The sequence below is a fragment of the Astatotilapia calliptera genome, chromosome 22 (assembly GCF_900246225.1).
Source record: "Astatotilapia calliptera chromosome 22, fAstCal1.2, whole genome shotgun sequence".
Taxonomy (NCBI): Eukaryota; Metazoa; Chordata; class Actinopteri; order Cichliformes; family Cichlidae; genus Astatotilapia; species Astatotilapia calliptera.
In genome coordinates, this window is record NC_039322.1 from 32,727,520 (window position 1) to 32,755,318 (window position 27,799).

The 27,799-nt window shown below is 40.5% G+C and overlaps 1 protein-coding gene across 2 annotated transcripts in view; it reads right to left on the bottom strand.

Moving 5' to 3' along the window:
- The window catches only part of thsd7aa (thrombospondin, type I, domain containing 7Aa), a 169,833-nt gene that overhangs the window by 120,561 nt on the left and 21,473 nt on the right, over positions 1–27,799 (bottom strand). For both annotated transcript variants that reach the window (XM_026157251.1, XM_026157250.1), the window contains exons 2-3: positions 3,431–4,556; positions 1,350–1,598 (exon numbers count right to left, since the gene is read on the bottom strand). In XM_026157251.1, the coding sequence (XP_026013036.1) occupies positions 1,350–1,598; positions 3,431–4,556 (1,375 nt within the window). The remainder of the gene's footprint in view (positions 1–1,349; positions 1,599–3,430; positions 4,557–27,799) is intronic.

Here is a 27,799-nt window from a genome sequence, read left to right on the forward strand (position 1 = left end):
CCCACAAGCACCTTCTTCCAGGAGGAAGCAAGGTTCCCATTGTAGTCGCTCAATGCTCCTAGAGCCCACTTCACCACCTGCATCTGCTGACGGTGGGCCCCAGCCAGGGTCCGCTGTTCTGCCTGCATCAGCTATCAGTTTTGAGGCATCACCACCACAGTGAGTAAAACTAATTAATTCCTGTGTTTTGTCCTGACGCAGGCACTAAAAATAAACATGAGTTTTCTGTTTTTGAGCCAGTGAGTTTCATGTTTACGCTTTTTGTTTCTGCGCTGGTTAATTGTGAATTTTCTGTCTTTTTCTAGCAGTAATACCCGTTTCTCTGTCTGGTTTTTAAGATTTTGAGCAGGCAGATATAATGAAAGTTGTCACTGAGATCTCAGTTTCTGAGTCAGTCCATATGAAAACTGAGTTTGGTGTTTCAGACTCTGGCAATGTCTCTACCAAGTGTTGGGATTGAAGATGTTTGATTTCTCTTACTGAAATAAGCGGTTATAATTATTTTCATACACACATTGCAAATGTGCTCATGAGAGTTGGCACTCAGTCTTTTGAAGGTCAAAAGCTTCGTTCGGCGTGATGTCCGGACTGATATATTGTAGGAAATGACTGCAAACACGCTTACACACATAGATTATGATTAGAATACGTCTCTGGGTCCGAGAGTCCCGAACATGATATTTTAAACCAATTTTGAATCACTAGAAGAACAATGGATAATAACATCAGATTATCAAGGCTTTTCTGTCTCTTACAGGCGATGGAGCAGATACCAGACGAGGTCATGGAAATACGAGGATGCTTCGCAGCAGACACCAAGACTGCCACGTCCATGCAGGAGGAAGATAGCTGCTATAATCTATGTTTTTGTCTCACTATATAATGTTGTACAGCCCACTTTAAGTTCATCCTTGTTGTGAGACATGCTGGAGGTCCACAGCGCTGTGTAAACTTGTAATTTCAACTGCCAAAAGAAAGGTAAATCCTTTTTTAAAAGACAGACCTTTCTCCTGAGGTTCCTTCCAAAAATTCTGAACACGACACAAGTTAATTGTGTTAGATCTTTCTCATGTAAAGACAGATTTTGTTTTTCTGAGTCAGTATGCAGAAAGTGTTTTCTTTCAGCAATAACACAGAAAAAAAAATAGAGTTTTGTGTTTTGAAGCCTGAGATGGACGAAGATTACTCCGCCCTGTACCACCCCAGAAAAAGAGGTGGGAAAGACGTGAGGTACAACCTGGCCTTGTTCTCTGTCTACCACAGGGAGGTATGGTCTAGAAGTTCATAATAACGAGTCATTTTCTGCTGCTTTAAGAAAATCGTACATTAAGTTAAGCACATGTACTTACGTAATGCAGGGTGGTACCACGTCACTCTGGGGGGTGCAGGGCTCCTTCTCCTCCAACTCTGGACAATCTATTCCTCCACCCACAGGGAACTGGGTCACTTTTCTAGTGCGAGTCCACACCGCCTTGGGACTGGTGGGGTCATAGCACTCCTTGGTGCAAGCAGACCATTCGGACCATTCAGTCACATCACAGTCTTTGGTTATCACACAAGCCTGGAAGGTCACTGGCAAAGTCTCCTGAGAGCATAGGCTGTAGAACATGAAAACAAAGACAGCAATGTACTCGATGTAACCACTTAAATGTAATAAAACATGTTTAGAACTGTGCAAAAGTCACAATCGATCCACATTTTTTATATTTTGTAGGAAAAACAGAAATACTGTAACTGACATAATATAAGAGTTATTAAAAAGAACAGGCTGTATGACGTGCTAAAATTTGGTTTGATGTAAAGAAAAAATATTTGAATGCTTTATAATTATGCAATGTTTTATCTGTGTGCAAAATGACTGCAGCAAAAGCACAACATTTAAGTATGACAGTTGCATCACTGAAACATCACTGATCATATTTATAGTATAAACACAATATCCTCGGGTTCACAGAAAGCTGGCAGATAAAGAAAAGAAGAAAAGAGGAAGTCAGTGCGAATCAGAATCAGAACTCCGAGCTGCATTTCAGTGGCCATTTCTGTTGTTACCGTTCGTTCACTCCAAGGCTTTTCTCTGTCTGAGGCAGCTAATGTGATAATCGGCATATTGAAGTTCCAAGAATCCAAGTCATTTATTTATATTTTCTGTGGCTGCTTCCACAGGCCATGGCTTTGCTCTTGTTGTTTTTATCACTGCGTTTGCTTTACTTTTTTCAAAAGAAAATTATTTGCGATAATGATGTGATGCTTCTCTTTTTTCAGGTTCTCTAACACTTCCATTTTTCTTCTTTTCTGTATGTTTTAGATTTTAACACGCACACTTTCTTTGCTTTTCTGTGTTAATTGTTTTATTTTACTCTCATTTTGCCTCAATTGACCTGCAAGCCTCTGCATCATGTTTTGGTTATGACCATATGAGGCTTTAGATGTTAAATGGCCTGTTTCTTATTAAGGTTTATATGGCTCATGTGTAAAGTGTAAAGTTACTGAATTTACTAAATTTTAGATTTCAGATCCAAAGTTAACACTGTATATATCCCCCAGTCCTCTAGTCTGTGGTTAGATGCTCAAAGCTAACAATTATGTTTGCCACATTGACTGACATTGAGTATTTTAAACCCTGGGCTTATTAGCCTTTTTAATTATTTACTGTATATTTTAAGTTAAAAACAACAAACAAACAAATCAGCAACTGTATTTTGGTAAATGTGGCAGTTATTGGGTGGCTCATACGTTTAATACCACTTAGTTTAATTCAGAGTTAACATTCTCAAATACCAAAACATCAGCACCGACCTACAGTAACCTATCAAGGCAGCTACAAACTAACCAGTTGTGTGTACTACTTAACTTATATGATCTTTGAGTTGCTTAAACATTGACAGCAACAACTTTGTCAGCTGTGTCTCTGATATCCCTGCAGCCAGCCAGTGAATCAGGTTGTGGTTTATGGTGTGCTATAACCACATCAGCCTATTCCTGCCTCAGCTTTTGATGGATGCAAGTTGTGTTTTTAAAAGAAAAAAAATGAATGAATACAAAAACACTGATTGAGCTTGGAAGCTGTGTATATTAATTATGTTACGTTTTCATCAATTAAAACTGATAGTAATCTTGTTAATGGGGGCATGATAAAATATTTATAAAACACATTTTTGGGTGATTTTTCATCTTTATTAAAAAAATGAAATTATCATTGAGTTTAATTTAAAACCAGTAATGAATAGAATAACAATTGTCAACTCTAAGACAAGCTCAAATATCAGATCTCAAAGATTTAACTATAGCTGTCAGTCTGTAAATGATTTTTAAAAAAAGAAGACAAGCTAACATGCTGACAAAGAAAATGATATCAATACTCTATGAAGGATAGAACCATGACATCACAGATAACAGTTTATTTTCTTTATTGTATTTCAGTCATGGTTACCTTAGAGCTTCGACAGCCCCGCTCTTATGCACACAGGTCACTTCTCTGGTCTGAAAACCAGTTTGTAGGTCCCAGAACTTTCCTCCCGGGCGATTCTGACGATTCTTGTTTCTCTTCTTTTTGATGAGTTCTCTGGTCTCAGCATCTTTTGCTTTGCCCCTCTCCCTTAACCTCTCTTGGACTTTCTCTCTTAATTTCTCTCTTTTTTCTTTGTTTTTCGCTTTTTTCTGTCGTTTCGGCCGATCAGCCAGTAGCGATGGCCTGTCTGATTTCCTATTCCTGTTTCCCCTGCCCAGTTTTCTTTTGGATTTAAGTGGATTTTCGCCGTCTTTGGGCTGTTTGTCTCTTTCTTTTAACTGTTTTTCACCCTCTCTGGTCTGTTTGCCATCTCCTCTGGGTGGTTTTTCACCCTCTTTGGTGAGTTTGTCTCCCTCATTAGAAAGTTTATCACTTTCCCGGGGTTGTTTTTCACTCTCTCTTGGTGGTTTGTCTGCCTGTCGGGTTTGCCTTGGCAGTGGAACAGTGCATGGGCCCCAGGGACCCACCCTGAGACTGTAAAGGCTCTCTTCTCCCTGACAGGGACCTAGCTGGCATGTCTGAAATTCAGTCAGATTTGGGCAGGCTGCCCCACCAAACAATGGTGGAGCCAGGACAAAGCGAATGCGGTTCTGTAACCCTATCCCGCAGGTTTTAGAACAGGGAGTCCATGGGCTAAACTCAGACACCACACAGTCCTGAGGACATGGGATGAGACAGGCCTGCTCTAGGCGTGGTTTGGGCTCAAAGTATTCACAGATTGCATCTTCTGCAGGTTCCCCCTTTGCTTTTTGAACACATCCCACCTCACGGGTCTGAATTCCTTCCTCTCCCTGAGTGCACGTAGTAGGACGCTGCACCCTTGCACTGCGCATCACTGGGACACACTGGTTCCAGGCACCCAGCTGCCAGTCATATAGCTCTTTGTGCCAGTCACACACCCTGAAGCAGCTCTGCTGGTTGTCTGGTCGTTCTGCTTGGTCACAGTTGGTATGCAGGGTGGTCCAACCTTCAGAATGAGCACACCATACCGCTCTACTCTGGCTGCCTCCAGGACCACATTCACTTCCCATACAACGACCCCATGGACCTGTGAAATGTACATAAACAGAGAGGTCAGAGAAGAATCAGCAGTCGTGCTTTTTGCAAAGGGAAAGTCACAGTTTTCATTAGCCATGTATCTTAATACATTTAGTTTCATATTTTAACCTTGTTTTTCTTGTTCTAACACTATACTAATCATTTTAATAAGTTAGGTCTGAGCAACAACTGTATAAAAACGCACAACATGGCTCCATTTCCTCAAAATTTTCCAGTTATAGGGGCTACCATGTCACATTTTTGAAACGAGATACTGCCACCCACTCACCCACTGGATGTGATCACACAAACTTCCCCCTGCACTTTTTACACAGCTTCACTGCTCTGGTTGTTTTTAACGATCTCTGCTGGTGGTTTTACTGTGTCTAATGGCTTGTTAAACTACGGTAAATACAACCACAATGATACATTGCAAAAGGAATACATGTTAACATCTTATAGATATATACCAGCGGTCCCCAACCTTTTTTGTTCCACAGACGGTTTCATGTCAGACAGTATTTTCACAGACCGGCGTTTAAGGTGTGGCGGGTAAATACAACAAAATAAAAGATACGACAAAAACTGGTATTTTGTAGATATAACAATAAACGCAAATTCAGTGTGTAATTGTGTAACTTTATTAGCAGCGTCCTCCTGAAATGCGCCAACAATATTGAGAGTAACACCCTCCTCTCTGCTCCTTAATGCTTTCTGGTCACTATGGTAACGCGTGAATATTTCTTTTAAAATAAGACACAACTACAACACGGGAAAGACCCAGGGAAACCGAGTTAATGATAAAAAACCCTGAAAACCATCAATTCCACACCCGAGGCTCAACTCTCACGGCCCGGGATCAAACGACCCGCGGCCCGGGGGGGGGGGGAACCGCTGCTCTATACAACATGTAGCATCATTCTGAATTCCTATTGTTGATGAGTTAGCTAGGCTAGGCGCTAGGCGCTAGCATACGCACTATGTTATAGTGTTGTTGTTAGCCATCCTACACACCTGTGTTGCTGCCAATAATTAAGTAATTTGTCATTCCTTAGTTTTTGTTACCCTCGTTTTAAACAGAGAGGGAGGCCTTTGACATTCAACTAAAAACAACTAAAACATTCAACATTCAACTAAAAACTTTCAACTGCATGTTAAATTTAAAAACACAGCAGTTGAAGTTTTTCTAGAGGTTTAATTTGTTGTTTTTACTTAACAACAATTCTATGATCAGCTGCATTTACTTTGTGGGGAAACAACAAGCTGGATTCATGGGTCCAGAAGACAGACTTCTTCTCTTTCTTTCATCATAGCTGTCTTGTGTCTGTTGCATATGTTCACCAAGGCATACGTTCTTTCAGAAATATCAGGAGGACTGAAGGTCATCGCAGGGATCAAGCAGAACTCTTATTTTCACCATCAGCTTCCTCAGAAGGAAAATCCTCTTCAGACCTCCACTATAGGCCCACTCAGAAAACAGACAAAACTAGAACTTCATGAACAGTGTGACAGCAAGCTTTGCTTTTTGTTATGTACAAATACTGCACATTATCACCAGATGAAGCTCAAAGTCTGGACTTTTACATAATGATGTTCAGTCACGAAGAAGGTTACACATTACAAATATATACATATAGGGCGATCGTGGCTCAACTCGTTTGGAGTTTGTCTTGTAATCAGAAGGTTGCCGGTTCGACCCCCGGCTTGGACAGTCTTGGTCGTTGTGTCCTTGGGCAAGACACTTCACCTGTTGCCTACTGGTGGTGGTCATAGGGCTCGGTGGCGCCAGTGTCCGGCAGCCTCGCCTCTGTCAGTGCGCCCCAGGGTGGCTGTGGCTACAATGTAGCTGCCATCACCAGTGTGTGAGTGTGTGTGTGAATGTGTGTGTGAATGGGTGGATGACTGGATATGTAAAGTGCTTTGGGGTCCTTAGGGACTAGAAAAGCGCTATACAAATGCAGGCCATTTACCATATATATATATGAGACTTTTGATCTTCCATCGGGTTTTTGCTGTCAGAGAAAATATCATGTACTCTGTATGCAGCTTCATGCATTCAGCGAAAGACCAAACTGATGTACTGTTTATTCTCCTCAGTGTAAAGAGCAGCATGGAAGTGGGTAATAATCTATATAATGATAACAGGTACATGGATGTTTAATACCTTTGACTTTTTGTCTTTGACTTTCTCATAAACTAATTTCAGTTTACAGTAGCAGTAGATATTTTGGTAGCGTAGCCTCTGTACTTTGTTCATCAGCTAATTTTGGAGTTTTTACTCCCATATTCACTTAGTGTATTAAGCTTATGACATCTTGTTGAGCACAATTGTGCATGGAGCACAATTAGACCACAAAAATATTTTTGCTGTGATTACTTTGTAAGAACTACTCTCTGAAAAAGATAATATATATTTTTTATTTTTCTATTGAATAGATTATAGAGAATAGATAAACATAAAACCAAGAACTTGACATTTCACAGTCAGCCTTTCATAACCCTTTCCAGTAGAGGCAATTCAATTCCAGTCCTTAAGAGCTGACTGTAAAAGCGCCCATCAAAATAACATTCATTATCAATGTTAGCATTATGGAGAACCACATTAGCAATCTAAAAGCTAAGTGCTCCCTGGTATAATGCACTGACAAATACACACAGTTCTAATTGTTAGCGGCGTGCGGATCGATATTGAAATATCGATTCTTCTGATACCGGTAATTTATGTTCTAGAATCGATTCTCATATTAAAATATCGACATTTTAGTATTTTGGGGTGAATTTGTAGTTTTTCATTAACAGGAACACAGTGGAAAGAAACTATATCATTCAGATCATCTAAATTGGAAGGAATTGCTTCCTCTTACGCCTTTCATAGTCATACGGCTGTATAAATGTGTCGCAGTCCCTGGCGTGTGCACTGACGACAATGACTGAGCGTAAACTGAATCATGTGTGGACGTATTTTACCTCCACAAACAGCCAAGATGCGGTTTGCGATACATGTGGCAAGACAGTGAGGAGCTGAACACCTCAGAGTAAATCATATTACAGAATATGATAAGCTTATGTTGAGGCGAACTGAAGAGGAGGAGAGGGACAGGTGCTGCTAGGGCGAGACAGACGTCTCTCGCAGAGTCCTTTAGTGCTGCAGGCAGGCAACATGCTCAAATAGCGCACAACTTCAGGTTTTTTTTAATTTCTATATGATAATTCTGCATTATTAAGCAACAAGAACAAGTAGTGTGATGTCCTGTAATCATTATGAAGCTATATTATTACAATTACATAATACAACTATATATTGTTTTATAAAATACAATTAAACATTACGTTTTTGTACAGAGTATTGGTATTGGATCAGGATCAGCCACAGCCTGCGCCACAGCCTGCGCCACAGCCTGCGCCACAGCCTGCGCCACAGCCTGCGCCGCCACAGCCTGCGCCGCCAGTGGAAGGGCTCAGCGAGCCGGAGGAGCTCAGCGAGCCGGAGGAGTCCGCGCCACACGTGGATGAGCTCAGCGAGCCGGAGGAGCCCCGCGCCGCAGCCGGATGAACTCAGTGAGCCGAAGGAGCCCGCACCACACGTGGATGAGCTCAGCGAGCCGGAGGAGCCCCGCGCCGCAGCCGGAGGAGCTCAGCGAACTGGAGGGACCCACTCAGCCAGAGCTGGAGGTCGGCGTGCTGGAGGGACCTCCACATCCAGCGCGCCCTCCACACCACTCACGTCCAGCGCGCCCTCCACGCCGCCCACGTCCAGCAGCACAGGCACCATGTCTACAACTTGCATGGCCAGCACATGGTGGATCGTGTGTTGTGCTACATTGTCGCCAGGGGCAGATCTAGAAGGGTGGCATGGGTGGCAAGTGCCACCCTAAAATGATCCCTTGCCACCCCAAGTGCCACCCCAGTTTTGCATATGACTGTGTTGTTTATTAAAATAAGATAGCATTAACAGTTTGAGCGCAGTTACAGTCAACAGTGAATATAAATGCTATATAAAACACCATGGGAATTTCGCTTTTTACACAGGTGGTTGGATGTGACATTGTGGAAATGGAAGGAAGGTGAGTGTTATTAACCCTCCGTGGTCCACGGACACGCTGCACCTCCAAATCACACGACTGATGTAAGCTGACATAGCAACAAGCTGCAGCCAGCTGAGTCTCTATTTCAGCCCACATTGAAAGTTCGGACTTCAAAGTTTTTACATTTTAAGTACAGGCCAGTAAATCCAGAGTTATGATAATATATATAAGCCATGCTCAGTGTTGGGGAGTAACGGAATACATGTACCGCCGTTATGTATTTAAAATACAAAATATGAGTAACTGTATTCCGTTACAGTTACCGTTTAAAAAGGTGGCATTCAGAATACAGTTACTTTGTTGAAATAAATGGATTACACTGCGGTACTTTCCTGTTTCATATTGTCGCGGGTCAGGACTGTTTGGGTTTGTTTGACAGCTACGTTCTGTTGTTCCAGGCGGCAGCGTTACGGTTTCCATGGTTACAGGGCGACGCTCTCTCTCTCTGCGACTGTGTGTTTCCTGGGTGAGAGAGCGCCTTTTCGTTGTTGTGCTAAGCTAACAGGCAGAATGCTACAAGCATAGCTCTAAAGAATGTAGCATCATGGGCAGTGTAGTCCGTGCTGCAGGGAGAATGGACTGCCATACACGTTATGGGTCTGTGAGCGCGAGGAGGGAGAAAAAGGGGAGTGGAAAGGTACGAGTTGTCATCGAGGAAAAACGGGAGCTGGAAGCATGTAAATATAATAATAACCACTGCAGCCAAGAAGAGAGCCTGACGAGCCCAGTTGTAAGTAAGCTATTAAGACTCGACTGTACACTGTGTTCGTGTTTTCCTCCGAAACAATAAGTTCCATTGGAGCAGTCTTTCAACGCCTCTCTCTGTCTCTCGCAAGAAAAGTTGACCAACACAACAAAGTAAAGCTATTTTTCGGCTACGAGCCGACAGGGACCCCGCCGTATTAGCCAGAGGTCCCTTTACTACAGTTCGGAGTCGCGGACCTTCAGTAACAGTAATAAATCACGTTTTCTAAGGACAGCGTGAAAACAGTAAAGAAAGAAATAAAGCCACGTTTCCTTTCGGTGGAAAAATGTACCATGTCCACCAATTAAAAAAAATTCAACACGTGGGATTTGGTTGTTTAGGAAGAGGGGAGAGTTTTGGGAGTGACGGTAACGGCAGCGAGACAGAGCGAGCGAGCGAGTGAGAGAGAGCGAGAGAGTTTTTAGCTGTGGGAGATTTGTAACGTTTAGTGTGTTGTGTTGTCTTGTGTAGTTGTTCTGTTGTGTAGTTGTTGTTTTGTTTTGTGTGTCAGTGAGGGCACTAATGAATGCCACAAAGGCACATTTGCAATGTAAACACTGTCACTAAGTAGAAAACCAGCAGAGTGATACACCTCCTGTTGTCAGGCCTGCGGGTTTGTCCCTGTGCTGTTCTCCTCTGTCTTTTGGTGGACAAACTTTTTTTTACTGGCACGCATCATTTGTGGGGCATCTTATTGCGAAACCTGATTGTTCTCTCATTTTAGTTTTAGTAATATTTTTAAATGGTTGTAGAAAATGAAAAAAAATGTCAGGTGTATTGGCTGCATTTTTAGATAAATAGCTGTTTATGTTTACAAAATGTACATTTTATATTTGCATTTCAAGTTATAAAAATTTACTCAACATGTCTGTTTTTTTTTCAGTAAAGAAATACTAATAGGATTTTAAGTTATTTGTGTGATTTCAGATCAGTAATACTAAAGCAGTATGTGAGTGAAAAAAAACAACTAAATTCAGTTGAGCTGAAAAGATACCAAACAAGGCAACGGGGAAAAAAATGAAACAATTTGAGGGTGAAATACAAATAAACACATACAAATACAACTAAAAGGAGTCAAAAATTGTATTTCAGACCTCAGTGGGTTAATCCAACAAATCATGAAAAACTAGGTTTAAATTTTTGTTCATGACAGTGCAGATTTCTGACATTTTGTGTAATTTCAGCTGTAACAATGTGACTGTTTTCTAACAAAAAACAGTGAAACTTAAGTTAGACTTGTGTTTGTAAATGAAGCGCCCCATGTTGTGTAGCTTTCTGGATTTTATACTTATTGGGCTGCATATTTATTTATTATGCAGACTATACAGTACATTAGATCAAAACTCACATGTTTTATGTAACTAAAGTGTGTAATTATGTGGGCTACAGACAATAATTAAGTTATAGACTATATTTCTATGAAAAAGTGTATACTTACTGCATTTGAATTATTTTAACCATATGTAACCACCTGCATATGTGTTTGGGAAAAAAAAGGCTTTGATTTTGCCATCCCATTTGATTTCTTTGGCACCCTAAGAAAATTTCTCTAGATCCGCCCCTGATTGTCGCCCGCCACAGCTGCCATGCCGCCGCCGCCACGCCCCCGCCACTGGACACGTGACCGCCCACCGTGGCTGTCGGACCCATGGCTGCCCGCCGGAGCAGCAGCGTCGCCGCTATTGGACGCGTGGCAGGCCGCCGGAGCTGCGTCTGACGAAAAGCCACAGACCACGCAGCAGGTATATCGTCGCCTCGACATCTGCCTTTGTTGTAGCATTTGTGTCACATACTAATGATTTCAAGTCAACAGGGACGCATCTGTCAAATTCAAAGATGACGCCTTTGTGCTCAGCTGTCTTCGCCTCTCCTTTCGACTCCTCTTTTCTGACTTTTGCATTGTACTCCTCATTCTTTTGGTAATATGGTCATTAGGTGGCAATGCACTAATTACTTATGACCACCAAACACTTTCAAATCTTCGATTCTCTCACTCCTATGGTTCGGATCCATGCTGGACTCTGGGAGACGCCACCCTGTCACGATCGGACTCCTCCACCAGCATATCGTGTACAAGAAACACTATAGGAAGCGGGGCAAACAGAGTGGCTTTCGCATCTGTCTTAATGGTTACCTTAAAGCACAGGCTATGGCTAATCCACATGCTAGCATGGATATTCTACATCCTCCCTCTTCCTCCCATGACTGCCTCCTTGCCAGATCGCTTAGCCTTCGGTGGATCTGCTCCGTCGGACAGCAAGTCTACCCAGCCCTCCCAGTGGCATGCCTGCCTATTCATACCTGGATAACGTCTTCCAGAGGTGGCGTTCATCATAGCAACCTAAGCCGTTTGCGACGCGCTACGAGTAGGGACATGGCGCCCATGACACGGATGGCTCTACTAAATGTAAGGTTGCTAGTGAATAAGACTTTTGTTTTAAATGACTTTTCCCTTGCCTCGGGGCTGGACGTTTTGTTCCTGATGGAGACTTGTATTCACCCTGGTGAGTCCTTCTCCTTCTCTGAGCTTGTCCCGCCAGACTGTGCTTTCTTCAGCTCACCTAGGCTTACGGGCAGAGGTGGTGGCTTAGACTCGTTTTTAAAAAAAAAACCATAAAATTCGGCAGCTTCCCTACACTACCTACCCTGGCTTTGAAGTCCAATTAATGGAGTTGGCCAATTCTTCTAAAGCTCTGTGTGTTGTGGTCTACCGACTGCCGAAATACAACAAGGCTTTTATTCAGGACTTTGCTGATCTATTAGGATCTGTTCTTTTTAAATATGACTGGTGATTTTAATATTCATATCTGTTGTAAGGATGATCCATTAGCCAAAGACTTTCTTGCTCTAACTGACTTTCTTAACCTTGTTCAGTGGGTAAATGAACCAGCCCACTTTAAAGTCCATACCCTTGATCTGTTTTTTTCATATGGCCTGGACATTTGTATTTAAGACATTGACAATGTTGGGATCTCTGATCACTTCCCAGTTGTTTTTGATGTTGATCTATGCAATACAGAACTGCACCCTGAGAGCCTCTGACGCCCTATGTGCATAATTAATTCTGAAACTGTGGCTAATTTTTCTGTGGTGTTCCTTAATTCTGCACCCACTATTACTGATTGTCCCATACCTCATACAGTTGATGACTTTGCTGATTCTTTGCTATCTACATGCTCCTCTATCCGAATGACGTCACCACGTTGCGGAGCGTCATTTACCTGGCAGGAAACACGGCGCCTAAGCGGCTCAAACGCTCAAAAGTTTGGTTACACTTTACGAGAACGGATGACAACAGGGCAACTTGCAATACTTGCAAAGTAGATATTTCATTTAAGGGAGGAAACACTACGAATATGCAAAAGCATTTGCTCACAAAACACACGATGACCTTAAAGGAATGTCGTGTTTTTAATTCCGCTCCAGACTCGTGAATCTCAACCCAGCAGCAGCGGTAATGCAGCAGGTAAATAATCAACTAACAGTGCATATTATGTTAGCGCGATCTGCCTTATTACAAAACCTGCCTGTGCACTTAGGTGACCATGATGAGACAGAGTCTGGCTCAGATGCTGGCAGTTCTCGCTGCAGTCTGCCGGTAGCGTCTCCTTTCAGGCCAGGATAGACGAATGTCACCGAGCAGTGACTCAGTTTGTGGTCAAAGGCTTGAACCCATTTGCCACAGCAGATGATTTTCGGTAAGTGAGTGTGTTTAATTGTAGGCAGGGACATTACTGGATATTCTTGTATAATTGCTACTGAATAATTTATGTTATACTTTGTTATTGCTACAGAAGAATATTTATTTTATTATTTTACATTTACAATTTTTTTCCCGGGGACCCTGTGACACCCCATTGAAGAGCCGTAGGCTGGATCTCTTAAGATCTCACTGTTGGGTTTGTAAGGCCATGTTACTTGTTACTTAAATCTTGTTCAAAGAGAAGATATAAAGCAAAGTTCTAAGCTAATCGACCTTAGTGTTCTCCTTTTTTAAAAATAAGAATCGATAAGAGAATCGATAAAGAATGGAATCGTTAAACAGAATCGAAAATGGAATCGGAATTGTGAAAATCGTATCAATACCCATCCCTAGTTCTAGCCGGTGTCACTCACTGCCCTTAAGCAAATAGTTGAACAACTGAAAAATACAAATTCTGTACATGATATTCTCCCATCACGCATTATCAAGGATGGTTTTGATGCAATCGGGCCTAGTATCTTAACTCTAATGAATTCTTAATTGCTTTCCGGCCATGTTCCGTCAGCCTTTAAACACGCTGTAGTGCAGCCTGTTCTCAAAGAAGGAGCCTCGATCATAATGACTTTGTGAACTACAGGCCGATTTCCAAAATCCCATTCCTGTCCAAAATCTTGGAGAGATAGTTTTCTCACAACTCCAGGCCTATCTGGATACGATGGATTCATTTCAGCCTGGCTTTAAACCACGTCATAGCACTGAAACAGCTCTGCTGAGAGTCCTTAATGATCTTCTCCTAATTGCAGATTCAGGTTGTTCTGCGGTCTTAGTCTTACTGGACTTGTCCTCAGCCTTTGATATGGTGGACCATAATATTCTACTAATGAGGTTAGAACATACATGCATTAGAGGTGACACCCTTAACTGGTTTGAATCCTATCTTTCGAGCAGGTCCTCCTCTGTCATTCTGGGTGCCTATTCTTCCTCTGCTGCAGCCTTCTGCTGTGGCGTGCCTCAAGGCTCTGTGTTGGGCCCAATGTTGTTCTCTCTCTATATGCTACCTCTAGGCCTAATCTTTGAAAAATACAACATTTCATTCCATTGCTATGCTGATGATATACAAATTTACTTTCAGCTAACTGACAATGTTGCTCTGTCACTGCACTGCTTCCTAGAGTGCATGAGAGAAGTCAAAGACTTTGGGCAGGTTGCTTCTCCCCAAGACAAGAACTAACAGACTTAAAAACTCCTTTGTCCCACACGCCATCAGACTGTTTAACTCCTCTCTGTGGGGGAGAGGGAGGGGAAACAGGAGGAGAAAGGAGGGGGGACAACTAAGCTGTAGTGCCTCTTCACCTCACAGTGCAATACCTTTGTGCAATACTTTTGTAAATAGTCAATGGTGCAATAGACCTCAATACTTGAAATGTGCAATTCACTTGTATTTTTATTTTTATTCCTATTTACTCTATCCCCTTCGTATATTTTATTTATATATGTCTGTGTATTTATATGTGTGTGTGTGTGTGTGTGTGTGTGTGTGTGTGTGTGTGTGTGTGTGTGTGTGTGTGTGTCTGTGCTGTGCTTTTGGAAATTGTGGTGTTTGACAGTCATTTCCCCCGGGGCCAACTAGTTGATACCTTTGGATCCCTCGCCACTTTTCTCTCTGACACTGTTAGTAATCTAGGTGTGCTGCTGGACAGCTCCTTCAAATTTGACAAACAAGTGACCTCTGTAGTCAAATCTAGCTTCTACTAACTGCGTCGTATTTCGAAGGCTAAGTATTGCGTACCACATAAGGATCTTGAAAAGCTTATTCATGCCTTTGTGACCTCTAGATTAGATTACTGTAATTCCTTTTACTTTGGTCTCCATGCTGTTCTTCTCCATAGATTACAGCATGTCCAAAATGCTGCGGCACGCCTTTTGACTGGTACCGGATGGTTTGCCTCTATCACCCCTGTCCTTTCTGATTTGCACTGGCTCCCCATCAAATACCGCATCGAATTTAAAATATTGCTGCTTACCTTCAAAATTATAAATAATACAGCACCTAGCTATCTTGCCATACACCCCTGGGAGAGCCCTCAGATTATCCAACCAATTACTCTTGGTACAGCCTAGATCTTGGCTCAAGACCAGAGGTGACCGTGCGTTTGCCCTGGTTGCACCTAACCTGTGGAACAACATTCCCATTGCTATTCACACGTCTGACTTCTCTTCATCCTGGCGTTGTTCCCGCTGGTGCAGGGTCCGCTCTTCGGCAAAGGTTTCTCCATTTGGTTCTGTCCAAGGCGTCCTCAGGTGATGCGTTGATGGTCTTAATGTCCTCCTTAATTTTGTCCATCCACCATTTCTTCGGTCTGCCTTCTGGGTCGATCATTATTGCCGTTTTTGCACGTCTGACTCCATCCAATTATTTAAATCACGATTAAAAACTCACTTATTTAATCTTTCTTTCCCAGTTAGTAAACGCCGGTATTTTATAATCAATTCCAATTTTATCTTTCTATATATATCTTCTTCTACTTTAAACCTGTGTGTTTTTAGCAAGTTTGATTTGATATTCACTTTTATTCTTGTGTAATTAGTGCCATTGACCTGTTCAGTACTTTGTTAATGGTCTTATATTATTCATGTTTTAACTTGCTGTTTTATTGTGAAGCACTTTGGTATACCGTTGGTTTTTAAATGTGCTATATAAATAAAGTTGTATTATATTGTATTGTATTTCACGGGACACTTGGATGCGTTGTTATCGTGAAAACCATGCACATTAGTTGGTTCTCAATTGTAATGGAAAATCAGTCGAATCCAGTCAAGTCGTAATGAGCCGTGGCGAATTGTTCTGAGTAGGTACAAATGGAAAAGAGGCTTTAGAATACCATGACCTGGATGACTGTGAACATACACAGACACATGAGTCACAAATACACAACAGCACAGATGAAAGGTTTTACAGTTTTTACTACTGTTTCTTTACAGTGCCACCTCTGGGTTCACAAGTTTTCAACTGGGAAATTGGAGTTGGGGGTTCCATATTTAAATTCTGAGTGGAAACTTAGAAGCCTTATTCAGGAATGCAACGTAACTCTGTAAGCCTTCTTGCCCTTAACATACCAACTAACCATGACTGTTGTGAAAGTGAGCTTGTCTGAAAACAATCACTTTCTGTTTGGTGTACCACACTGATAGCAAACACCAGAACCTCGCCCTCCTCCATCACACAACTTGTCAAGCCTTAACATTTTAAGAATTTCTACTTTTCTACTACTGTTCTTTACATTGTTTCACAAAGGTATATCTGGAACAAAAGGGAGAGACTGGAATTGCTAGAGCAGTTTTGATGATTGATCTCAGGGTTAAGCAGGAAATTTGAGCAACAATGATGTTCTCAGTGGCAGATGGCCTTATCAAGACTCCTGAGGAACTGGTGGCACTGAAGATTATCTGAGAAGGCATCTGAGTCAGAAAAGTAGTCCTGAGGAAGTACAAGAGACATGTGATGACTGGGTGGAGAGAGAAGAAAAATGGCATAGAGGAGATAGCCAGGTGACTCTTTTTGTGAAATCTGTCCATTAGTCATTATTCAATCTGGGCTATAAAGTGGAGAAGCAAACAAGATTGAATTAGGCTGGGTAACATGGGAAATGCACTCCCTGAGGTTGGGGGTGAAAGGATAGGGTGGTGAAAGGAAAAATAATAGGATGAGAGTGGTTCAAGACCTACAGAGGCTGGAATCATCAACTTTGCACTCAGCATAGAGACCAATCCACTTCTTCTTATCTGATTATGACACTCTACTTGGCAAGAGGGGAAATGTCATCAGCACCTTGAGCCATTACCCTGCTGCTCTTTGTTTTCTGGAGGCAGAGGCTCCCAAATGTCTGTGACGAGAAGTTGTCTTTGTTATGAGATGGTCACTACAAATCATAAGTGGAGGCAAGGCTACTAAAATTTTCATGTCGGGGTGAAACCAGTTCTCTTTTTACATAATGAAATACTATTAAAAGGATTATATTGACCATATAACATATGAAAGTGCTAGATTACTAAAACAGTTTTTAATACCCAAGTGGGGGAAATAATAGAGGATGTTTTAAAGCTGCATAAAAATAGGTGATGGGTAGACAGATGTCCAATACTAAAACAGTCCTTCTGCCTACTGCCAGGGAACAAAGCAGTGGCAGCAATGGTGGCGGTGCTGTGGGGGTTGGGTAGGATATGGTTGGATAGATTTCTTAAATGTCAGAGGGGTGAGGTGGGATTAGACAAAGGAGGAGATGGGGGGTGGCTGGGACTGCTTTATTAAGACATGTCATGTCAAACCATGCATCCTTTCTTTAATAGACAAGCAAGCAACTCAGAAACAACTGTGCAGAATACAACCTGATAGTTTTAGTTGCATATTAGCCTTTTGATAAGTAAAATAACAATGTTAGTTTGTGCCATTTAATTCATTCATTCATATTAGAATGTCATAAATACATTGTTTTGTCAGAAATGTGTTCCTCTTTGTAATCGTTGTATATGGTTTTCATTTAATGTCACAGACAAGTCAAGATGAAATCTGTCTTGAAAATCAGTGTGTACATAAACCTTTACTATACTAATCAGCACAGATGTCACGTCAGTTCTCTCCACTTTGTGCTTTTCCTCTTGATAAATATTTACATTTCATGACAACTTAAGTATCTTTCTTTTACAGGAAGATTAAATGTCTAAACCAGTTGTGCTGGTTTAAACTGATTTAGGTTTTTGTCTAAAACCTTTAAAAATGATAAAACTTGATTACCAGATAAAAAATAGTAAAGTGAGACATTTACTAATAAAAAACCTTTTAATTTTTATTCATCTTTATTTTTCTTCACTTGCAATATTTTGGGCTACATATTCAGTTTTTGTAAATATATACTTTTTTCTTATTTTAATCAGTACACATTGTACAGTGGGGCAAAAAAGTATTTAGTCAGCCACCGATTGTGCAAGTTCCCCCACCTAAAATGATGACAGAGGTCAGTAATTTGCACCAGAGGTACACTGCAACTGTGAGAGACAGAATGTGAAAAAAAAATCCATGAATCCACATGGTAGGATTTGTAAAGAATTTATTTGTAAATCAGGGTGGAAAATAAGTATTTGGTCAATAACAAAAATACAACTCAATACTTTGTAACATAACCTTTGTTGGCAATAACAGAGGTCAAACGTTTACTATAGGTCTTTACCAGGTTTGCACACACAGTAGCTGGTATTTTGGCCCATTCCTCCATGCAGATCTTCTCGAGAGCAGTGATGTTTTGGGGCTGTCGCCGAGCAACACGGACTTTCAACTCCCGCCACAGATTTTCTATGGGGTTGAGGTCTGGAGACTGGCTAGGCCACTCCAGGACTTTCAAATGCTTCTTACGGAGCCACTCCTTTGTTGCCCGGGCGGTGTGTTTTGGATCATTGTCATGTTGGAAGACCCAGCCTCGTTTCAACTTCAAAGTTCTCACTGATGGCAGGAGGTTTTGGCTCAAAATCTCACGATACATGGCCCCATTCATTCTGTCCTTAACACGGATCAGTCGTCCTGTCCCCTTGGCAGAAAAACAGCCCCATAGCATGATGTTTCCACCCCCATGCTTCACAGTAGGTATGGTGTTCTTGGGATGCAACTCAGTATTCTTCTTCCTCCAAACACGACGAGTTGAGTTTATACCAAAAAGTTCTACTTTGGTTTCATCTGACCACATGACATTCTCCCAATCCTCTGCTGTATCATCCATGTGCTCTCTGGCAAACTTCAGACGGGCCTGGACATGCACTGGCTTCAGCAGCGGAACACGTCTGGCACTGCGGGATTTGATTCCCTGCCATTGTAGTGTATTACTGATGGTGACCTTTGTTACTTTGGTCCCAGCTCTCTGCAGGTCATTCACCAGGTTCCCCCGTGTGGTTCTGGGATCTTTGCTCACCGTTCTCATGATCATTTTGACCCCATGGGATGAGATCTTGCGTGGGAGATTATCAGTGGTCTTGTATGTCTTCCATTTTCTGATGATTGCTCCCACAGTTGATTTTTTCACACCAAGCTGCTTGCCTATTGTAGATTCACTCTTCCCAGTCTGGTGCAGGTCTACAATACTTTTCCTGGTGTCCTTCGAAAGCTCTTTGGTCTTGGCCATGGCGGAGTTTGGAGTCTGACTGTTTGAGGCTGTGGACAGGTGTCTTTTATACAGATGATGAGTTCAAACAGGTGCCATTCATACAGGTAACGAGTGGGGGACAGAAAAGCTTCTTACAGAAGACGTTACAGGTCTGTGAGAGCCAGAGATTTTCCTTGTTTGAGGTGACCAAATACTTATTTTCCACCCTGATTTACCAATAAATTCTTTACAAATCCTACCATGTGAATTCATGGATTTTTTTTTTTCACATTCTGTCTCTCACAGTTGAAGTGTACCTCTGGTGCAAATTACTGACCTCTGTCATCATTTTAAGTGGGGGAACTTGCACAATCGGTGGCTGACTAAATACTTTTTTGCCCCACTGTATGTATTAACTACCAGTATATTTTTGTGCATGTTTTTATCATAAATTCATGATAGTCCCAGTTCAATGCACAATGAAGAATTTGTCAAATGCTTTGTTTTGTCAATTTTCTAAAGTTTAATAAAGTCAGATGTATTAAAGTGACTTAAACAGTTCAGCTACAGTCTACAGTTAACATAACCTTTGACTATCAATAATCATCATTTAGCTTTAGCAAGCTAAACTTAATCATGTCAAGTTAATTGAATCTGTTGTCAGTAGATGTAAAGTTAATGTAATTTAACTCTTTTCTTCAGCATTTAATTAACAAAGCTTAGTTAGATTTACTTAAAATATCAAACAATTAATTGCATATAATTGCAATTAATTACTTTCCCCATTGAAACAACTGAGTTTTGTGGGACTGGTTGGTATAACTTGATTAAGTAAATACAACATTTTATTTCTTAGAGTGAAGCACTGAAGAGTTTGATGTGAATGCAGCTGAAAGAAATAAAGACCAAACCAAGTAATATTTAAGCTCGCCTCACCGTGTGTTTCTGTGCCATATCATCCAACTCGTAAATATACAAAGATGCTGTCATTAATTTGGTTCATTTTAGTGTAAATGTGACACATTGTCAAATATGTATATTAATATATTAATGTGATATTTAAAATCCATTAGTTAACTATTGCTGTGAGGTATGTAAAAGACAGTGCAAAAGAAATACCAAAGGTGGTCTGAGGAAGTAAACCAGGGACCCCTGGCCTCTTCTCCACCACCTCCTGCTCAGGCAGTAAGTAGAACAGATGGGGTCCAGTGGCATGCAAGGGAGCAATGAAGAAATGAGGGTAGGAAGATGGAGGGGTGTGGAGGTTGATGGACGAGTGGAGGAGGTGTTGATTAGCCCACCACAGACTCGCTGTGATATATTTAGCTTCATGTTGCCAGTGAGGAGCTCAGTATGCCAGGAGGGTTGATATGTGCACCCCACAGATGATTTCTAGGCTCAGCCGCTTTAACACATTAACTTGGCTACCGTCACCCTCTCTGATGATTGATCTGGTTTTCTTCCATTTGAAGAACTATATTAAGTCACAGAGTGCAAATCTATTTTCCACTGGCCTTCATGCAAAGAGTTACCACACTGAAAAGCTTTCAGGAACACACAGATTTCATCTTATAGCTTGGATGCAATATTGTGGATTTATTTGAACTGAGCTGCAGATTTGATATGATATGAGCTATTTCTCCATATGAGCAGGAATTTGGATGTACAGAACACTTCAGGATTATTTCCTAACTGCTAACTGCTTGTAATATTTATTTAATGCATTAGAAAAAAGAACTGATGACGAGTGAATGGACCTCAGTGTAGAGTTGGATGTCTCGAGACCGGTCTTGGTCTCGAGGAGACCACTTTTACGTGGTCTTGGTCTCGGTCTTGGTCTCGGTCTCGGTCTTGGTCAAATTGTCAAATTGACATAGTGTTCGGGAGTGGGGGTGGAGGGGTGGGGGGGGCTTACTGGGCTTAAGCCCAGGTCCTTTTTTCAGAAGTCCGGGGTCTTTTGGAGTGTAATTTGTTAGTTAGATGCCTAACTGACAACTGTATAAAACAAAAACAACACACGAAGCACAGAGCGCACCGTCGTAAATTCCCCCTAATTTTGGTATGATCCGAGCTCAGGCACTGGGCGACTGAGCACAGCACCCATGTGAGCGAGAAGCTGCTGCCTGCGAGTTTCCTGCAGACAGAGGAGAGCTTAAGTTTGACCAGGTACCAAAGCAAATCATTCGTACTGAACTAATAATGTAAATATGACGGTGAATCACAAAAGATTGATATCAAACTGATCACTTGGTTGCGTTACTTGCTCTTCGAGTGAATCAACAAATGGATAAATAAAAAGCCGAACAGCAATGCTGATTCTTAGCTTACATTTCATATTTTCAGTTGTTTCCCTCCACGGCTAAACAAACTCTCTAAACCAGTTTCAGTTGTGTACTGATGAACACAACAATGGACGTAATGGGCTTCTTACAAAGAAAAAACTCAGGTAGATGTTATTTTATATATTATGCTTTGTATATTGTTCAGTATATTTCTATGCAAAACAAGAGGGATTTCAATACACAGCAGTATATTCACAGCTGAAACCAGATATTTACACTTTATGGAGAAAACATAAAAACTTTTTTTTTTACTGTTAAACATCAGTTTAGAGTAAACTTGTTTTATTTTAGATAAATAAATATTGAAATATCTTTTGAATTAATTAAATGTCAGAATAAAAAGAGGGAGCTGTCTATTTTAATCACTTTCATCAAATGTAGGAGTACATGTACACTAAGTTTATTGTTAATTAATAAGAAAACTCCAGACGATTCCATTCTGAGCTGAAGAAGCTTCTGATTGGTTAGTAGAGTCCATGTGAGTAAACTGGTGGCACAGCTGTGGATGCATATAAGGCAAAACACAGAGCCTGTTTCTGTGACATGGGAAAATCAAGAGATGTCAACCAAAACACCAGGAAAAGAACTGTGGAGCTCCATAAGTGTGGCTCAGTTTGAATACAATTTGGTGCCATTTGCAATTAAGAAATACAGACAGTTTCTCTCTTTACTCTCAAAGTTAACAAATATGTTTTTATATTTATCAATCTAAAAAAATAAACATTTAGTCTGATTTGACGTTACAATTAAAAAAGTGTTTGTGTTTTGATCTGAAGAGTAATAAATATGTGGTTTCAACTGTATATTTGATGATGTTGGTGTTTGGCTTGATTGTCAGCACAGAGAGAGAGAGAGAGGGCGAGAGAGAGGGAGAGAGAGAATGAGGACAGAACAGAGATGAACAAGAGCAGGTGAGACACACATGTTAGTCAAATGGTTGTTTGCCAAAACTCATCAGAACATGTATCTATTACCTATAGTGTATCTTTTAGATACCATTTGTTACTTTTCAAATTCTGCATTTATTAAGTTCTGCAGGCTTGTTTGCACAACAAGGCTAAATAATTATATAAACGTTTCTCAATCTAAATATTGTACTTTGGTAGAATTAAAAAATAAGTGTAGTGCAGGTCTATGATGATTTTTAGTGCTGCTATCATTTAGTACTGATTGTGGTTCTGTTTTGGTTAAGTCCTAAATAGTCCTGATTTTGAACTGTTGTAGTCCTGTTTTAATTCCGGATCAGTTCTGGGTCTGGTTGAATCTGGGTTTAGTCCCTGTGTCTTGATACAGCCTTGACTTTGTTCTGCCTTGCTGCTTAATTTAAAAAATAGTTTAAGGTGTCCTGCATATGTGATATATGTTTTTTTCCTATATGAAGTCATTCTTTTTTGAACAAAACTCAAAACAGAGCCTATTAATCTTTCACTTAATTTCCTTTGGCTGCTCAGCTCTCAGTGGCTCAGCTATGCTTCAATCCCTCCATATTGTGGCCAATCACATGTGAGGATATAGGATAATATATTTATGTGAAAAACAGAGAGGGTGAGAGACGCGACAGTCAAGTGGAGCGTGCGTCTGTCCTCTCAGTGAATGAGTGAGACAGTAAACACATGAATATGCCTGAGACCCGCAAATGAAGCAGCATCTGGCTGCAGTTTAAAGACTTTTTTTGTCTCGACTTGGTCTCGGTCTCGGATTAGGCGGTCTTGGCTGCAAGTCTACTTCAGCGTGAAAATTCAATTTTCCTGGAGCAACAGAAAGTCTTGTTTCTGATCCAGAAGAATTTCATCCAAGGAGACTCCCGAGCTGTCATCACCAGTGTTGGTTAGTTACTTGAAAAAAGTAATCAGTAACTAATTACTGATTACTTCCCCCAAAAAGTAATCGCGTTACTTTAGTGATTACTTATTTTCAAAAGTAATTAATTACTTAGTTACTTAGTTACTTTTTAAAAACACGATTTACAACCTGAAGAGGTGATAAAGCGATAGATCTTTCAGCCCAATTCTACTTTTTCTGCATAATCCATCATACAAAATGTAATCAAATGGAAAAGTCTCTTTTTAAAACTTGTTTTATTAGTTTTAATCTTTTAACTTTATGCATCAAGCAAAACATTTAATTATATGCAACATTCACTGACTGGAAGAAATTAGTTTAACATTTAAACCTATTTTCTACACATTCCAGCTCATAAAATAAAGTATTTTATGTGCTATTTTCACCTGTAAAGCAGGAGTGGGGTAGGCGGAGGGTTACCCTGGTGCAGGTGTGCCGCGGTCAGTTGAAGAATCCGCGAGTTTCTCTGTGAGTTTCCCATTACGTCGTAGCTACTCAGCACTTGCTCGGAAGTTTAGGGGTTTTTTTGCTGTAAAAAGAAGTTTTCTTCCCACGCACAGCGGACACTAATGTTTTTGTCACTTTTTATGGAGTCAAACTCAAAGTAAGGTCAGTACTTCCACGCTTTAAACGCTGCACGCTCATACTCTCTCTGCACTCGATATGTGATCCATTGTTGATCTGCACACAGCTGTTGTCACCAACGGCGCACTCGCTTACGTCACTGTCATGAGACATTCTCGCAAAAAATCACGGTTTTAGTAACGCAGTAACGCAGCGTTCCTACGGGAAAGTAACGGTAATCTAATTACCGATTTTGCAATAGTAATCCCTTACTTTACTCGTTACTTCACAGCTGATAATTTGTACATCAACAGCTCTATCATGACTCCATGGCTGTCCTGATCTTGTGTCAGGTTATCTATATCCACACAAAGCCCTTTGTGACGCTTTCCTTTTTATTTTCCTTTTTCACTGATTTAAAAGCATATTATGTTTGGTGGTTTTTTTGTTTTTTTTTTTTGCCTCGCTGTTGTTATGATTTTAAGTTATTCTTTGATGGCTGCACTGTTTTGTTTCACTTATGTCACTTTTCACCTCTTTTCTCTTGTCTTTGCACTCAGAATTATGCTTGTTCTACCTTCAATGCTGGGATTTACTACACAAACATACAGCACAGACACATACATGTGCACATCTAACAGCACTCCACCAGTTAGCTAAACATGACCACACTGAGATTTGTCACATGGAAACTTTGTTCCAGAGAAATTAGGCTAAAATTTGCTAATCAGTTAAATTAGTTATAGGCAGGTATTATCTGTCAGACTCATATATATGTTCAAACCATCTGTACACACACACAACACTATAATTTATCTATTATTTTTTTATCTATTCAAAATGTGGATTTATGAATATTACATGCATATGACAACATTTGCAGTCTACAGACATCTTTTAACAAACCTGAAAGTTTCTTGTCTTTGCGATGCTCTCAGGCATTTTGTTTTTGCCAGTACAGCACTCACATTCACATCATGATGGTTATGTGATCATGCACCAGTTGTTATTTCTCTGACAAAAAGTCACACAATCAATTAGGAGAACAATATATCTTACTGAAAGATAAAGAAAAATCACTTAGTACAACAAAAAAAATTAATAATTAGATGCTGCCTTTGCTGCCTCGCAACAAGAACGTATAATTACCATCCTCAGAAAACTAAAATTGGACTTAAATTAAGAAGACACAATCTTGTATTGGCTGTGTTTGGAGAACTCTGAATGTGGAAATAAATCTAGAAAATTCATTGCTGTATAAAGAAAGAAAAACTATTTAGTCTACTAAAGATTTGACTGGGAACATTTCTCGTAATCCACAACAAATATTAAATCTTTGAAAGACTTTTATGAAGTTTTATAGTCGTCACAGATTCATCCATCTGATGCTGCTATTAAGGGATGTATTAACAATTTAAATCTACTAAAATGTAAAAAGTTGTCGTCCTCTCCATTCATCTGTTTCAATGTGTGAATTCCATGAAGTCCTACAGCATTTTCCAAATAACAAAGCCCCAGGTCCAGATGGATTTGGAGCAGTTTTACAGAGCATATGCCAGCACCCACTCAGAATGGTTCCAATTCAAAATGATCACACACTAAACTCCATTTAAAATTTATTAGGACTAAACATGTTCCGTTGTGGTAGACAATCAGCCAATAATAATAAATGTAGCTGACTACTGTTCTGTTAACAATACATTTATTTATAGGTGCCTTTAAAGACCTTCAGGGTCACCTTACATTAGTACAGCAAAATAAAAGCATAAAGTAAATGAAAAATAAAAAACATGTATGAAAGTATAAAAACTTTCATGACGAAGGGTTTGCAATTATGGGTTTTAAGATGTGATATAAAAGTAGAGCCAGAGTTTGTAGATCTGGTGGAAGTGCATTCTAAAGTCTCGAGGCAGAACAACTAACGGCTCTGAGTCCCACGGTACTCGGGAAGCTGAAGAAGAGAGGAGTGTACGAGGGGGTGAGTATGTTTGGAGAAGATCAGATAAATATGGAGGAGCGAGGTTATGAAACACTTTGAAAGCAAGAAGCAGGATCTTGAAACTGACACTGAGGTGAAGTGAAAGCGAGCTGTTTAAGAACACGTGTTCTAATTTTATACGAGCAGCTGTATTTTGAACTAACTGCAGTTTATGGAGAGATGTGAGATGATATGAATGGTTGAGCTTAGCCCATGGTAAACAGTGATCGATGAAGTTATAAATGTTTTTTCATTCCTGTGGACACCTACATGTTGTTTTGAGAGTACCAAGCACACAAGGTTCTTTTTATTGCATTTATTTTGAACCTTGTGTAGCTGGGTAGTTATTGACAGTGTGTATTCCTTTATATTTAAATCAGTTTAGTTCACTAAGTGCAAATACACACACACACACACACTCATATATACACATGTGCTAATATGCTAATAATAGTTCTAGGTAACATGTTGGAAATACGTATAGCAACCTCACCCAGGGACTCCCAAAGAACTGGTGTAAAAAGCCAAGGATGGAGAAGTGCTCATCTTAATCCATACTGATCGTGCTACTCCCAGATAAGCTCACTGCAGTGTAATCACCAGTGATTAGAATCTGTACAGTTTACAAGATAAATAAATATTTGGAGAAATAGTCGTGTCACTAAAATCAGGCTAAGTCAAGTCACACCAAGAATGTGTTGCTCTCTGTTTTGTTACCCTTTTATTTATTTATTTATTTATTTACAATGTTGCCATATGTGAACCTCGCGTCTTAACAAAGAGGAAATGATTCTACTCGCTGCAGCTGTATAACTGAACTGTTTTGTCTAAACAGCTCGAGGAAAACCAATTAAAACATTTACAGCATTGTCTCCACAGTGAAAACTGCAGTGCAATGTTATAAATACACGGATCATGAAATCTTCTTATTTTGAGGCCTGTGTGTGACTCGGACTGAACACATATATTTAAAATAATAATAATAATTTACAAAAACACATTGTTGGGACAGCATAAAACTTTTAGCGTTTCACTTTCTAACCACCACACGATCTTGTTTCCCTGCAATGAGCCGCTCCCATCTGACAATGACACCTGAAGTGCGTTACTCATGTCCAGTGTACTCTATAATTTGGTTATGGTCGCTGGCAGAAAATCCCAGTTCACAAAGACAGGATGTTGGAAATGGAAGCAAGGTATTCTGGGCTTTTTTTTTGGCAATTTCTGGATATTCTGCTTGATCTTGATCCAAACACCAGCAGAGTTGGTGTCTGAAACACACTTTAAAGACTACCATCATTTTCCATCTCCAGCTGTTGCCTTTCTTGGAGCATGGTCAGGTTGTTCACTTTTCACGTTCGGGGGTCTTCTGTGATTGGGAAGTACCACTCAAACTCTTAAAAGTAGAGACAAGTGATAATGCACAAGCCCGGATCATTTTGACAGGCACAGTTTCTTCCCAAACTCCTGCTAATATTTGAAACATGCCAAATATCTCTTCACTCAGTGTCCCCATAACTCTAGTTTGGCTTTGAATCCAGTTACTTTATCTGCCAACTTGAAGACAGTTGTCATTTTCTTCTGAAGTGGTACATTGTGTTCAATAAGCAGACTCAATATGTTGCACAAGTAAGTGAGTTTTGTGACCCATTTCGAGTCACTGAAATATGCAAATATGCTGTCATAAGTCAACACTCCTGGCTGATAATCTGCCTTTAGATAGCCATCTTACTTCTGCATGTCAGAGAAGGCAGTTTTGCTCGGCGTCCATCTCCTCACAAAATTGCATGAGCACATGCAAGTTTAGATCATTTCTCTGCAAACCCAAACAACAGAAATCTGTCCAATCAGCTCCCTTGGTGCATA